We start from the raw sequence: 13940 nt of genomic DNA on the forward strand, positions 1-13940 counted from the left end.
CATGAAACTGCCACAGTAATAATCATATAATTTATTCTAACAACCACAACCAAAACGATTTTCAACTCATTTAATCTGATGTCATGTGAAAAACCACCGTTATTTAGCATTTTATTAAAGTACAGAGAATTTACTTTATTGAGAAAAAAAAAAAAAAAGAGAAAAGACTGGATTAAATGGGTCAGACCAGCTAAAATGAGGCCAAAATCCTAAAACTGTCCAACAGACCAGCCAACAAGACCAACTAAAACCAAATCTTAGGCTGGCTTAAATGTCTTTTTTCCTAAGTGGAGTACACTCAGGATGTTGGTCAGTATCTGGAGATGGTCATCGTGTGTTTGGTGCACAAAAGAGCCTCACTGAAGATATTTATTTCCATTTATATTCAACATGGCACAAAGGTAAGGTAAAGCATTTACCTCCCTAAAGAGTATGGGTAAGCCTAATTTGAAAAAGCTTTGAATCAAAATTTCACTTAAGTGTTGATTATCCTGCAGCTAAAAAAAGTTTAAAAAAAAGCATGTTGCATCAAAGCACCTTCTCTCAAGTTCAGAGTCAGACTTTGATCTTGAACATCCTGCATCAAAAACGGGAGGAGGATCTGAAACTCTGCTTCACTGACATCACAATTTAAGAGAGTGGCTTTGAACAGTTCAAAATGATTCGTAATAGAAACACACTACTGACAAGTCTCACACGAGGTATGCGAGCAACAGAACAAGCATTTTCTCAACTTTCTTATAAAGTCCAAAGATCTGTATGCAGATTGATTTTACATTTTCTAAATACCGAAATTAACACAAAATATTTTTCAATGGTTTTATTGACCTTGTACAGCTAAACCTTTCTAAGAAACATGCCTTAAATGAATCTAAAAATAGGTAAATCACCCATTACATAATTAGCCATTATATTTACACAAAGTTTACAAACATTTACCTGAATGTTAAAAGATTTCTAGGTAGCACTAAACAATAAGTTCCAATTTAACATTAAAGCAATAGCTTTAGCTCTAGCATGGACAAACAGCATTTATTAATTGAAGTAATTTTTTATATATACACTAATACAAGTTTAACATTCCAAACTGTTTAACTTAAGTCATTGCACTGTAAACTAGATTAAATATATTTCAATATTTACAAATTAACATTAAGATGTCACAAGATGATACAAAATGCTGTAAAAATACCATCAATTAGTACATGCCACCTGATAAATACATTAAGGTTAACCAACTAAACCTTATAGAAAAGTGTTAGCATTTCTCACTTTGACAATTCAGGCACTTGACACTTTAGCAGTACACAGTGGGTGGGATAGTATGCTATGTGTTCAGTGCTGAGATTGGTGAAGATTAATATTCTTTGAGACAACCTCAGCTATACGAAGAGTAAACTGGTGTACTCACAACTGCAGAGCATGTACATAAAGAGAAGTGATAAAAACCCAAGATGTCCTCTTCCAATCCTCTTAACAGTCACCAGTTTTACATCTGAATGATGTCCGTAAATATTCCCTGATTCAGGAAAGGCACAAAACATTTCCAGCCTGAGTGATTAGGGGTCCCATTCCACTGGAAAGGTTCATTTCTTCACATAGCATCAACCAGAATATGAGAAGATTGTTACATCACTTCCTGTCAGCCTAGTAGCTGTTTCCCGTTTCTTAAATCTTAGGAGAAGTGTATCCCAGCGGAGTTGAACGCATGAAGAAGCCTACCGTAAAATATGGATACAGAAAAAATGCATAACGAAACACCCCCCAAAGAACAAGTATTAAAAGTATTTTTTATGAAGTGAAGTTTCATACTTACACCATAAAATCATCTATATCCATGGAACGTGCCCTCTTGTCGCTAAAATTTGACTCTTTAAGGATGCTTTCAATTTTCTGAGTGATGCTGAAATCCTGTTGCACTTCCTGCAATACAATTTGGAAATGTATTTTAATGAAAGGATCTCTGCAGGATTCATGAAAGTAAATTTAGGACTTTTTCCAAGACCATTTTTAAGACCACTTAAAGAAAATTTAAGGAATACATTTTAATTAAACAGTGTGTCAATGTTCCCTAAATCTATTTCATTACAAAAAAAATACGTAAAAATACGTACTTTAACTAGAATTTGTAAATAACTTTTACTGTACCTTCATAGCACACAGAGCAAAAAGGATTTTCGTCCTCAGTATTTTCTTGTTTTCAGTGCAAATATCTAAATCTTAAATCAAGATGCATTTACTTGAGAAGCATATTGACATACAGTTTTGTTCAAAATAATAGCAGTACAATTTGACTAACCAGAATAATCAAGGTTTTTAGTATATTTTTTATTGCTACGTGGCAAACAAGTTACCAGTAGGTTCAGTAGATTGTCAGAAAACAAACAAGACCCAGCATTCATGATATGCACGCTCTTAAGGCTGTGCAATTGGGCAATTAGTTGAAAGGGGTGTGTTCAAAAAAATAGCAGTGTCTACCTTTGACTGTACAAACTCAAAACTATTTTGTACAAACTTTTTTTTTCTGGGATTTAGCAATCCTGTGAATCACTAAACTAATATTTAGTTGTATGACCACAGTTTTTTAAAACTGCTTGACATCTGTGTGGCATGGAGTCAACCAACTTGTGGCACCTCTCAGCTGTTATTCCACTCCATGATTCTTTAACAACATTCCACAATTCATTCACATTTCTTGGTTTTGCTTCAGAAACAGCATTTTTGATATCACCCCACAAGTTCTCAATTGGATTAAGGTCTGGAGATTGGGCTGGCCACTCCATAACATTAATTTTGTTGGTTTGGAACCAAGACTTTGCCCATTTACTAGTGTGTTTTGGGTCATTGTCTTGTTGAAACAACCATTTCAAGGGCATGTCCTCTTCAGCATAGGGCAACATGACCTCTTCAAGTATTTTAACATATGCAAACTGATCCATGATCCCTGGTATGCGATAAATAGGCCCAACACCATAGTAGGAGAAACATGCCCATATCATGATGCTTGCACCTCCATGCTTCACTGTCTTCACTGTGTACTGTGGCTTGAATTCAGAGTTTGGGGGTCGTCTCACAAACTGCCTGTGGCCCTTGGACCCAAAAAGAACAATTTTACTCTCATCAGTCCACAAAAATGTTCCTCCATTTCTCTTTAGGCCAGTTGATGTGTTCTTTGGCAAATTGTAACCTCTTCTGCACATGCCTTTTTTTTAACAGAGGGACTTTGCGGGGGATTCTTGAAAATAGATTAGCTTCACACAGACGTCTTCTAACTGTCACAGTACTTACAGGTAACTCCAGACTGTCTTTGATCATCCTGGAGGTGATCATTGGCTGAGCCTTTGCCATTCTGGTTATTCTTCTATCCATTTTGATGGTTGTCTTCCGTTTTCTTCGACGTCTCTCTGGTTTTGCTCTCCATTTTAAGGCATTGGAGATCATTTTAGCTGAACAGCCTATCATTTTTTGCACCTCTTTATAGGTTTTCCCCTCTCTAATCAACTTTTTAATCAAAGTACGCTGTTCTTCTGAACAATGTCTTGAACGACCCATTTTCCTCAGCTTTCAAATGCATGTTCAACAAGTGTTGGCTTCATCCTTAAATAGGGGCCACCTGATTCACACCTGTTTCTTCACAAAATTGATGACCTTAGTGATTGAATGCCACACTGCTATTTTTTTGAACACACCCCTTTCAACTAATTCAACTAATTGCCCAATTGCACAGCCTTAAGAGCGTGCATATCATGAATGTTGGGTCTCATTTGTTTTCTGAGAATCTACTGAACCTACTGGTAACTTGTTTGCCACGTAGCAATAAAAAAAATATACGAAAAACCTTGATTATTCTGGTTAGTCACATTGTACTGCTATTATTTTGAACAATACTGTACAAGACAAGTCTTGCTTTCTGAGAAACTGCCAGTGAGCTGAGAAAAACCAGCTAAATTCAAAGGGGAAAAAAGGTGACATGTTTTGGTTGTTTTACTCAAACTCACTTCATTTTCTCAATTTCTCAGAAAACAGACATCAGGTATCTTCATTTTGCATCTTAATTAAATGTATCTTTAAGGCTGTTTAGATATTTTAAATGTAAAACACGACAAAATACTAACAAAGATGTTAATGCAATGTATGCAACATCTAATGGCATGAATATGAATTTAGGACTGATTCAAGACCTATTTTAAAGCCTTATTTTTTTGGAAGGGTAAATTAAGACTTTTTAAGACCTGTAAAAGTCAAAAATATAATGGTGTCTCAAGTCAAGTATATTTAAAGAGTGAAGCAGACTCACTATGTTGTGCACTGAGCAATGGATTCTGTAGTTCTTCTCCAATAACTGTTCGACTGCAGCAGACCTTCATTGAAGAAAAAACAACAACAAAAATGTCAATTCAATATCACGACTGGCAAGCTGCTTGAATTTATTACTATTGATTGCTCAACAAAAACAACATTTACTGATGTCTTACTTGAAGGCAGCACTGAGTGTTTTGTTCTTTCGGACAAAAGCAATTCTGACAAGACCATCCCATTCCTATATATGTGGAAAAACAAAGTTACTTTATTTCCAATAACTGCTCAGTCAGTATACACACTTAAATGAAGGACACTTACCTGGAAGTTTATAGGCGGTGGAGGATTTTTGGGCTCTATCCTCACCACGCTGGACTCTACTTTTGGAGGTGGTCTGAAATTGTTCTTTCCCACCTTCATAATCATAACATTTTAGTATATGATTTTACATATAAATAATAATGAGAATACATTAAATGAATCTGAACAGGCACCAGCCTTCATGAGGTGGTCCACACGGGCTAGGAGCTGCGTGTTGATGGACAATCTGCAGTATAGCTTGTCCCCTGGTTTAGCTACCAACCGCATGGCAAATTCCCTCTGAAACATCAGCACAGCACACCTACAGACAGATTATTTTCCATTGTAATACAGTGGGTATTAACTGGTTTTGTAAAGTCATAGATGGTATAACTGGGAGAAAATTAGCCACTTGTACAAATGTGAATAAAATAAATCATAATGATCAATAAGATAGAAGTAGGTAGGAATTTAAGTCCCATTTTTCAGTTTTAAGAGTGAATAATTTTTTTCGATTAGTTTATTTACTCTATTCTACACACAAATTTACAGAACCAGCCTGAAAAAAAAACGGCTTCTACAATTTCTTACCTAAAAAACGGTCTGTGAAGTAACAGCTTGAACACAAAAGGTGATGATATCTAGGAAAAGAGAAAAAAAAAAAACCTTTTTTACAATAAGGTTTCATTTGTTAACTACATTAACATGACAAATACTTCTAAAGCATTAAATTCATCTCAGCTATGGTTAATTTCAACATTTAAAAATATCATCTATTGGACCTGAGCTAATAGGAACTTACATTTTTTTTTAAGTTTTTTTTTTTCCCAATGTTTAAAAAATGAATAAATACTGGAACAAATCTGAACGTTAACATATTAACTAACATTAACTAATACGACCTTATCGTAAAGTGTTACCAGCATCTCTAAAGATAGATCTACAGTGATCAAGGAGAAACAAATCGGTAAACCAATACCTGATAAGGCAAGTTAGCCACGCAGACATCAAAAAAGGGGAGGTCTGTCTTGAGAACATCCCCTATGAGGATCTGTAGCTTGTTTTGCATTGGACTGCGTTGAAAACAGATTTTTTTCAATCAAACAGGCGCTGAGGTCTTGACAACAGTGTCAGTGAATGTGTACGAAAAACACTTACGTGCACTGAACCCTTTTTTGAAGCTCGGCGACAAGCCTGGTGTCCAACTCACATGCAACTACCTTTGAATTAATGTAAAATGAAGTAATTATGATTTGGGGGGGAAATAATAATAAAAATAAATTAATTAATCACTAGTTTAAGAAACATATTTACTTTCTTGGCTTTCTCCAGGAGTTTGACAGTCATGTTACCAGTTCCCGGACCAACTTCCAGAACGACATCTGTTGGTCGTAATGCTGCCTGCAAATATGTTTTTGCATTAAATCAGCACACTGATTATTTTGTGATGTTGCAATGTGGGGAAACATTCAGAGAGCTGACACTTTCTTTAACTTGAGGAAATATAAAAGGAAAAAATTTGACAGAAAAGTCACATACTGACCTTCTCTATGATGCCGTTGACAACCAAAGGATTTTTTAAAATATGCTGACCGATACCAGTATTGAACATAATACCTGAAACAAATGAATGTTTTGTTTATGAGCGGCGGATATCTAACAAACTTTAAACATGCGTGTCCAATAATAGCCCACAAAGAAACTTTTAACTTGAGAGAGAGCGCGAATCAAATTTAAAACGTATCTAACGTATATGAAGCAGTACATTGATGTCACTTCGCATGAAAATGTGCTTAAATGTCATGGAAATTATATCACAATGCAAACATTCTTTAGGGTCCAAAAACAAGCTTCATTTTCCTAGACAAGAACGTTACGTCAGTATGCAGTACAGAACACGAACGTAAGCTGACGTTACCTTGACTCTTCACCTCCTGGTGTTGTCGAGATTTTTTCTCAGCTTTAACCTTCGGCATTTTGATAAGTAATGTTTGAAAATCCAAACTGATTAAAGTACAAAATGTGTGAGTACGTTCACGCTATCATAAACACGTGCAGCAACTTAGGTTCACCGCCTCAAGCTCCCTCTGGCGTCGTGGAGGTCGCGTGGAGGAACCGGAAGTGACCTTTTTAGAGCTCTTGTTGCTGAGACATTTTCGCGGCAATCTGAACGTGATGAATTTACTGGAATATGACAGCTGAATTTTTACATTAATATAGAAGGTAAGATATCACATGATAATGTAATGTCTGCTGAAGATAACTTTCTTATTTAGAGCTTTATATTCCGCTGAATATAATTGTATCTACAAAGCAAAATAGGTTCTTAAGTTATGGTGTTTAGCGCCAGTTCAGTGTTTTATTCAGTGGGGCTCTTAACATTGTGATTGATGGAATCTGTTACTCGGAATATGTATGCATTTTCTTTATTCTGTTCTAATGTTACAGATTCTGAATTTTTGAACATCACAGGACACAACAACAATGGCATCAGTCACTGCAGAGGACATCAAATCTGAACTCGACACTTTCAACATAGCCTTCAACGATGACACTGTGGATAAAAGTAACGTTAAATGTCAAGTTTCTTGTTATATATATATATATATATATATATATATATATATATATATATATATATATATATATATATATATATAATTACACTCTTATGATGGGGATATATACAGTAATAATTGTCTCTTGTAGTGTTGGAGCAGTGTTTGTGTCACAGGCTGAAGGGGGATGAGATCGTATTTGAATGGTTTGCTTTCAGCTCTGGTAAAGGTCAGCTGCTGCTCACTCTTGATAACCTGGACCAGTTTGAACATGAAGTAAGTACAAGTGTGCAAAACATAACTGCAACACAAATATTCTGAGATCTCCTGAGATGCCTTAATAAATAAGACCCCCTATGCTTGACTTCTTGATTTGTATACTGCTTATGTACTCCTTACAGATACTGAACAAGAAGAAAAAGCCTAAAGGGTCATCAAAGGGAAGCCAATTTAACAAGACGAGACATCAATTCTATCCAGGAACTGTATCCTTATCACTCAAACCATCGCTGGGTTTAATTTGATGTGATGTAATTATTTTTTCTTTTTTTCACTAAATGCTCAAAGTAGTTTTCTTAATAGAGTCTCACAGAATCCGTGCAGAAGAGGAAGAGGAGAGCATTCTGGATTCCTATTCAACACCTGCCAAAGTAAGAGAAATTGGAGACTGATTAGTAGGGGACACTTGATGGAAATGTAGATAGACAGGTAAAAATGCATTACTGATTCCAAAATGAGGAAATCATGTATAGCTCAGCTCTTTAAAGTAAACCCAAATAGTTTATTTGGTCTGCTCAACTGCTGTAATTTCCAGTTTATTGACATTTGCTTTCTTTGAAACCGCACTGGTGAAAAGCACCAATGTAAATGTATTCCAATCTCTTTGTGACTGCAGGGCTCTCAGAAACGAGCACTGACCACCCCAGAACAACCTCAGTCCAAGAGAGGTGTAGCCCGACTCACCAGTCCCAGTCTGTTGCTGTCACCTGCCAGCTTTTCACCAAGGTAATAAAATCACCAAACATTTATTCAGATTTTAATATGTGAGACCTTTATGAGGCTACAGAACCATTAACAAAATCACGGACACAACCATAACTTGTTTAACAAGTTTAATCTGTAAATATAAAGTTGTGTTATGTGTTTGTGTAGTGCAACTCCTTCTCAAAAATATGGCACGCGTGGTGGGCGAGGAGAGGTGGTTTCGTCATTTGGGGTGGTGCAGGGTCCGCGCTGGACGGGTAAAGGACAAAGCTCTGTGAGGGTTGAGATGCTGGAAGGAGGAGAGAATTCACTCATTAGCAGTTACAAATACATGTTCCAGAGATTGAGAGACGTGCGGGACGGTGAGGCCGTTTTCTTCTCATCGACTCAACCCCTCGTACAAATCGTTGTTCTTTTCCAAACGTGCATTATGTTGGATGTGGATTCTTTCACGATTACTGAAACCCGTTCTACCTGCATGGCAGGATGTAGATTTGTGTTTGTGTTGCATGAAACATACAGATTGTCTTTTTAGATATTTATAGATGTTCTCTATCTTATCTATAGTTCTGACTGAAAAGATTGAGGACCTCGGAGAAGAACTCCGGAGACATTTTAACGTCGAGGAATTCTCTGCAGTTTCATTACCTGTTCAGGTACAAGCAAAGACATCATCATGACTCAATAAAGTCTAAAGAATTCAATTCTAGAAGTGATAAAAAAGAAAATATTTATCTGCAAAAGTTAATTCTGCAGTGTGTGTGTATCCATTTTAACTAACTGTAATCTTATTTTCTTTCTTTGTTGCAGGATAGCATCACAGTGCTGGGCCAAGTATGTTGTGACAGTAACGGGAAGCTCAACGCCCAGTCTGTGCTGCTGGAGGCTGGACAGGAACAGGGGGGCAGACAGGTGCCTGTGGATCTGTCTGAGCTCAAAGAGTTCTCGCTTTTTCCTGGACAGGTGATGCTTTTTTTTGTCATATATGTTTTTCATCTTATTACTAAGTTATATTATATTGCATATAATTGCATGAACCAGAATTATTAATAATTATCTTAAAATTCTGATTATTTTTCATTTGAGAAAAAAACATATATTGGAAAATGTACCCCCCGCCCCTCCCCACATCTCTAAACATGCAATGTGTTTGGAATATATTATCTATATTGGCAACATTCTCTTGCTCTCTTTTGTAGGTTGTTGTCATGGAAGGCATGAACACCTCTGGAGAGAAGTTTGTTGCTACCAAATTATACGAGGTATCCCTCGCATAGGACTCTTAACAGTTTAAACCTGTTTGGATTAAGTTCGAATTTGTTAAATAATGAGTTATGGTATTTATTCTGTGATTTGTTTCTCCACCAGGGTATTCCCCTGCCTTTTCACTGTCCTCCTGAAGTGAAACTAGAAATGGATGAAGGTTAGATGAGTAAAAATGTATCATGAACATCGCTGTTGAGATCAATGCTCACAGTATACCCTTCAAAACACACTTTTTCAGTGTCTGAGCCTGTGATGGTTATGATGGCTTGTGGACCGTACACCCCCTCTGAAAGTCTGACCTATGACCCTCTGATTGACCTCATTAATATCATCAATAAAGATCGGCCTGAAGTGTGCATTCTGGTGGGTACAGCTTTAGACACATTTCTGTTATGTTTTAGTCCAACAATCTACAATTGTGACAACCAAATTCATGTAACAGTGTGACTGCTTCTATGGACATTTTATATAAATGTATTCAAATCATTGGAATCTTGACAGTGGAAATCTGTGGAAACTGTATTTCTCTTACAGCTCGGGCCTTTTGTTGATTCCAAACATGAGCAGATTGAGGTAATCCAGATTTTGTATGTATTTGAAATTCATATATAAAAAAATTCATAAAGGCCACAAATTTAACCACTTGATGGTTAACCTTTTTAACAGAAAAACCAGGTAACAGAAACATTTGAAACCATCTTCAAGAGATGTCTGGATAGCATAGTGGAAGGAACCAAAGGGTTTGTATCTTTATTTTTTCCATCACATTTTTATTGAAAGTGTTCGTAGTGTTCAACTGTGTGTTTCATTGCACACATTCTTTTATTATAGGTCGGGATGCAGGTTGGTGTTTGTGCCATCTCTGAGGGATGTCCATCATCATTACATTTATCCTCAGCCACCCTTCAACCTGAGCAACCTCAGCATAGATGATTCAGCGGTGAGATGCTTTGAATGTAACTGGCTGTCCTTTTTATTTTAAGTGCTGGTGATGAATATTATATCATATTTAGGATTCGGGGCAAACTTAATTAGAAAGACACGGCTTTATTTAATAAGACTTAATGTTTTAACTGAGTAATTGAACAGTTTCTATTTCTAATCTTGTTGTCCAATATACATTTTCCACCCCTAGCGAGTGACCTTAGCTCCTGACCCCTGCACACTCCTCATTAGTAATGTGGCATTTGGCCTGACCTCTACAGACATTTTGTTTCATATGGGAGCTGAAGAGATCAGCAGGTAATAACACTCAACAACTAGTAATTCTAGCATGACTAACATGTGAACCTACATTATTTCATTAACATTCAGTGAATTTAAAAAGAATAACTTCTTAGGAACGAGTGAGCACAAGCACTGATTTATGGTATAATTATGGTTTTTGCAGTGGCACGGGCACAGAACGGTTCTCACGGATCATGAAACACATGCTGACCCAGAGGAGGTTTGTAGAACATATTCAGTCCTCACCATTAAAATGAAATTACCTCCGGTTTGATTAGTAGTAAAATGTTGTTTGTCTGTGCTCTTTTCTGCTGGTTCCGAGATTACATTTCATTGTTCTTTTAGCTATTATCCTCTCTATCCTCCTGCGGAGGAAGTTAACATGGATTATGATAAGTTTCAACAATTTGGCCAAATGAAACTCACACCTGATATTCTTATCATTCCTTCTGAACTTCGCTATTTCATCAAGGTAAATCACTCACATTTTCAGATGCGTTTATTTATATACCTTGTCAGATAAAAGGTTATGTCAATTCTGACTGGAAAACTAATTTTCCATTATTTCTCAGGATGTGATTGGTTGTGTGTGTGTCAATCCTGGCCGTCTCACTAAAGGACAGGTTGGTGGGACTTATGGAAGGTTACTCATTCAGCCAAACCCTGTGCTGGTGGAGGGGAAGAGAGCAAGACCTTGTATTGCAGGACAGGTGGTGAAAATATTATACAATTGATCCTTCCTACTGCTTGAACTTTATTAAACAATGTCTGTATTTTTATTATGTCTGTATTAAAACTTTTCACTTAAACTGGAAAATAAAACAAAACTGGCTTGAAAATAAAATACTTTGTAAAAGGCTGTTTTGTCTAGTTACCGTGTCAACAAAGTGCATGGCATTACAGAAGTACAGCTGGTGGTGGATGTAGTAATACATCATCCCTTATTGACGGATCAGTCAGAACTTTAAGAAAAAAAGACAATTCATTTGGGAAGTGGAATTAATACAATAACATTTATCTCACATTCAGAATGCCTTTAAAACATTTTCAAATGAGCCGTTATAAAAAGTTTAAATATGCATAACTCTGAACATGGTAACAGTGAGAACATTTACAGGTAAATTACATACATTGGAGAACTGTGTTCAAACAGGTCTTTAGTTGGGAATGTTTTCTAATCCCATTGCAACATCCCTTAATTTAGGATCATCCCTCCAGTTGACTTTACTGGCCAGTATGATTCCCTGAAAGCAAGGTTTTTATGACAAAGTTTATGCAAAAAGCAGTGTTTATAAATAAATAAACAGCAAAATATTGTGAAGCCACATACCCGAAGCACATTTTGTAAAATGGTGGTGACCTTTTGGTATTTCTGTAGGACCGCTTCAGCTCTTTCTTTGGCTCTCTGCTGGACTTCTCCTTGGTTTTCCTTCACCTGTTTCAACTCATTTATCTCCTGCATTTTCTTCTTAATTTGTCCTTTTAGGTCTAGGAAAACATGAATGAGATATTACTTTCTACTAAACGGCATAATGAAAATGTGATTGTAGCTTTCTTTTTACAGTTTTATATGATAATTTTACCCATCAGAATCGTTACATCTTGTCAAAATATAACAAGCTCTCAAATGAAAAGAAGAAAGAAGAAAAATCACAGCAGAAAATGCTTTATAAAAGTCTGCAGGATTCCATCTGGGACTGGTTGTAAATCAGCAAGTGTCTTTAAAACAGTAAGTACCAAGTCTTTCCTTTTGGACATCTGTAATCTGATGCTGAAGCTCTCGTGTTTCCTGGAAAAAAAATATTAGCAATTACGTATTCTAAGGCCAAAAAAAGAGAATTATGGAATTGAATTATGCATAAAAATGACAATGGTTTGCAGAGCAGGGAATGTCCCACCTTTAAAATTTTCAGGGTCTTTTCACAGATCTCAGTGTTCTGATTGGTCAGTTCTTTTAGCACCCTGTATGATGAAAGTTGGGACAAATGAACATCAGAGTACCTAGATCAGATTTATTTAAATTAGGATTCACTCACTCAGCATCTGGATCATTCTGAATCATCTTTTCAGTGATGGCATTCCAAATCTGCATTCTACACAAAAACAAAGAGTCATTTTTGGACACTGGATTAAAAAAGAAAAAACTTTGATACCACAGCATCTTTACCTGTTCAATACCAGTGTTTTGTTGAAATACGAGAGTCTTGCCTGCTCTATTTCACTTTCATACTTAGACCTACAAATTGTTAATAATATGAATGTCAGGTTATTTTAGAACATATACTATATAAACAGATACATTCATAAATTCAAATACACGCTTACAGGTCTGCATCAGCTTCACATGACTCTTTATGTTTTCCTTAAAAACAAACACTACAATTAGCATTAGGTTAATTATTAGTTCAGAAGTGTTGTTTATTCACATATACAATTTGAACTTACCCATGCTGACTTTAACGTTCATTTCAAAGCACTGATTTTCCATTATTTCTTTCATTCTTGAAGAGAGAAAAAAACAAGACATAAATGAAACATACTAAGTATAGTTCTACTCATCTATTATTGTATATAAAGTATGCAATACATAGTATCTAATAGTATATAGTAGTTATGTACTGCTAATAAGTGCTCTACACAATGGTGGAAGAAGATAAATTATTCAAATGAAATAATGTGAAATTACTTTAATAAACGTGTGGGTGTCACTTCATCAGAAGCTGATGCTGTATGAGGCAGACTGTTATTCATTTCAACTGGATCAACATCTGAAGAGGGTTCATCATGATGACTGAGACTCATCATTGTGTGTCTGCAAAAATAAAAACACCATTAATCCCATTCAAATTTCAAGGTTTCAGAGACCTCGGATATAGAACGTATATAGATTTATTTTATACTTATGAAACAAAATAGATAATTGATACAACATGATTGATATAACAAAAATAGGTATCAAGTGAGCTTTGATTGGGTCCAAAGTTCTCGCACCTCAACTTTCTCGAATTCCAGTGACTTTCCAGTTGTTTATAATGACCGGATAAGGATATAATATAAAATAAAATAAAAACTACACCCACCAAGTGAGCGTATGTAAACAACTTGTTTCACTTACCGTCGCTTCTGGTTCTTTCTGCTGCGTCTTTTGTGTACTAATATTCCTTTTTTAATTGCACGACTCTAAGCAGCGCGACTTCAATAACCATCGACTGCTTCAAACCTCAAACTGCCGCCAGAAAGTCTTGACGTCACATGACAGTCATGTGACCAGAGTGAGCCTCGAAACCCCGCCCACCTGCATCAGCA

The 13940-nt window shown here is 36.1% G+C and overlaps 3 protein-coding genes across 6 annotated transcripts; 1 reads left to right on the top strand and 2 right to left on the bottom strand.

Annotated features, from left to right (window-relative positions):
• Positions 1 to 805: 805 nt before the first annotated feature.
• On the bottom strand, positions 806 to 6701 carry LOC128018821 (probable dimethyladenosine transferase). Its single transcript, XM_052604609.1, has 12 exons — positions 6518 to 6701; positions 6143 to 6216; positions 5914 to 6000; positions 5758 to 5819; positions 5579 to 5672; positions 5191 to 5240; positions 4798 to 4921; positions 4621 to 4713; positions 4476 to 4540; positions 4298 to 4361; positions 1817 to 1923; positions 806 to 1718 (listed from the first exon to the last, which is right to left on the bottom strand). Exons 1-12 carry the CDS (start codon positions 6573 to 6575, stop codon positions 1676 to 1678), a joined length of 921 nt encoding a protein of 306 aa, XP_052460569.1. The 5' UTR covers positions 6576 to 6701; the 3' UTR covers positions 806 to 1675.
• LOC128018818 (DNA polymerase alpha subunit B-like) lies at positions 6694 to 11493 on the top strand. Its single transcript, XM_052604605.1, is given in 20 exon segments — positions 6694 to 6822; positions 7072 to 7165; positions 7309 to 7433; positions 7559 to 7614; positions 7616 to 7642; positions 7750 to 7807; positions 8053 to 8162; positions 8310 to 8503; positions 8709 to 8797; positions 8952 to 9104; positions 9341 to 9403; positions 9510 to 9564; positions 9646 to 9770; positions 9942 to 9980; positions 10074 to 10147; positions 10239 to 10347; positions 10543 to 10649; positions 10798 to 10854; positions 10980 to 11106; positions 11207 to 11493. Coding segments are annotated over 19 exon segments (1812 nt in total). The 5' UTR covers positions 6694 to 6822; positions 7072 to 7083; the 3' UTR covers positions 11369 to 11493.
• LOC128018822 (centromere protein H) lies at positions 11388 to 13922 on the bottom strand. 4 transcript variants are annotated; one of them, XM_052604613.1, is made up of 11 exons: positions 13750 to 13920; positions 13321 to 13446; positions 13080 to 13135; positions 12960 to 12996; positions 12802 to 12870; positions 12671 to 12727; positions 12533 to 12596; positions 12372 to 12423; positions 11965 to 12122; positions 11765 to 11878; positions 11388 to 11596 (listed from the first exon to the last, which is right to left on the bottom strand). In XM_052604613.1, the coding sequence occupies exons 2-10, from the start codon at positions 13437 to 13439 to the stop codon at positions 11792 to 11794; spliced, it is 699 nt and encodes a 232-aa protein (XP_052460573.1). In that variant the 5' UTR covers positions 13440 to 13446; positions 13750 to 13920; the 3' UTR covers positions 11388 to 11596; positions 11765 to 11791. The 4 variants fall into 4 exon arrangements, with proteins under 4 accessions (XP_052460573.1, XP_052460574.1, XP_052460572.1 ...); XM_052604614.1 differs by lacking the exon at positions 11388 to 11596 and having other exon boundaries at positions 11629 to 11878; positions 13750 to 13922; XM_052604612.1 differs by lacking the exon at positions 11388 to 11596 and having other exon boundaries at positions 11629 to 11878; positions 13715 to 13920.
• Between the last annotated feature and the right edge of the window lie 18 nt (positions 13923 to 13940).

The sequence above is a fragment of the Carassius gibelio genome, chromosome A8, assembly GCF_023724105.1.
Source record: "Carassius gibelio isolate Cgi1373 ecotype wild population from Czech Republic chromosome A8, carGib1.2-hapl.c, whole genome shotgun sequence".
NCBI lineage: Eukaryota > Metazoa > Chordata > Actinopteri > Cypriniformes > Cyprinidae > Carassius > Carassius gibelio.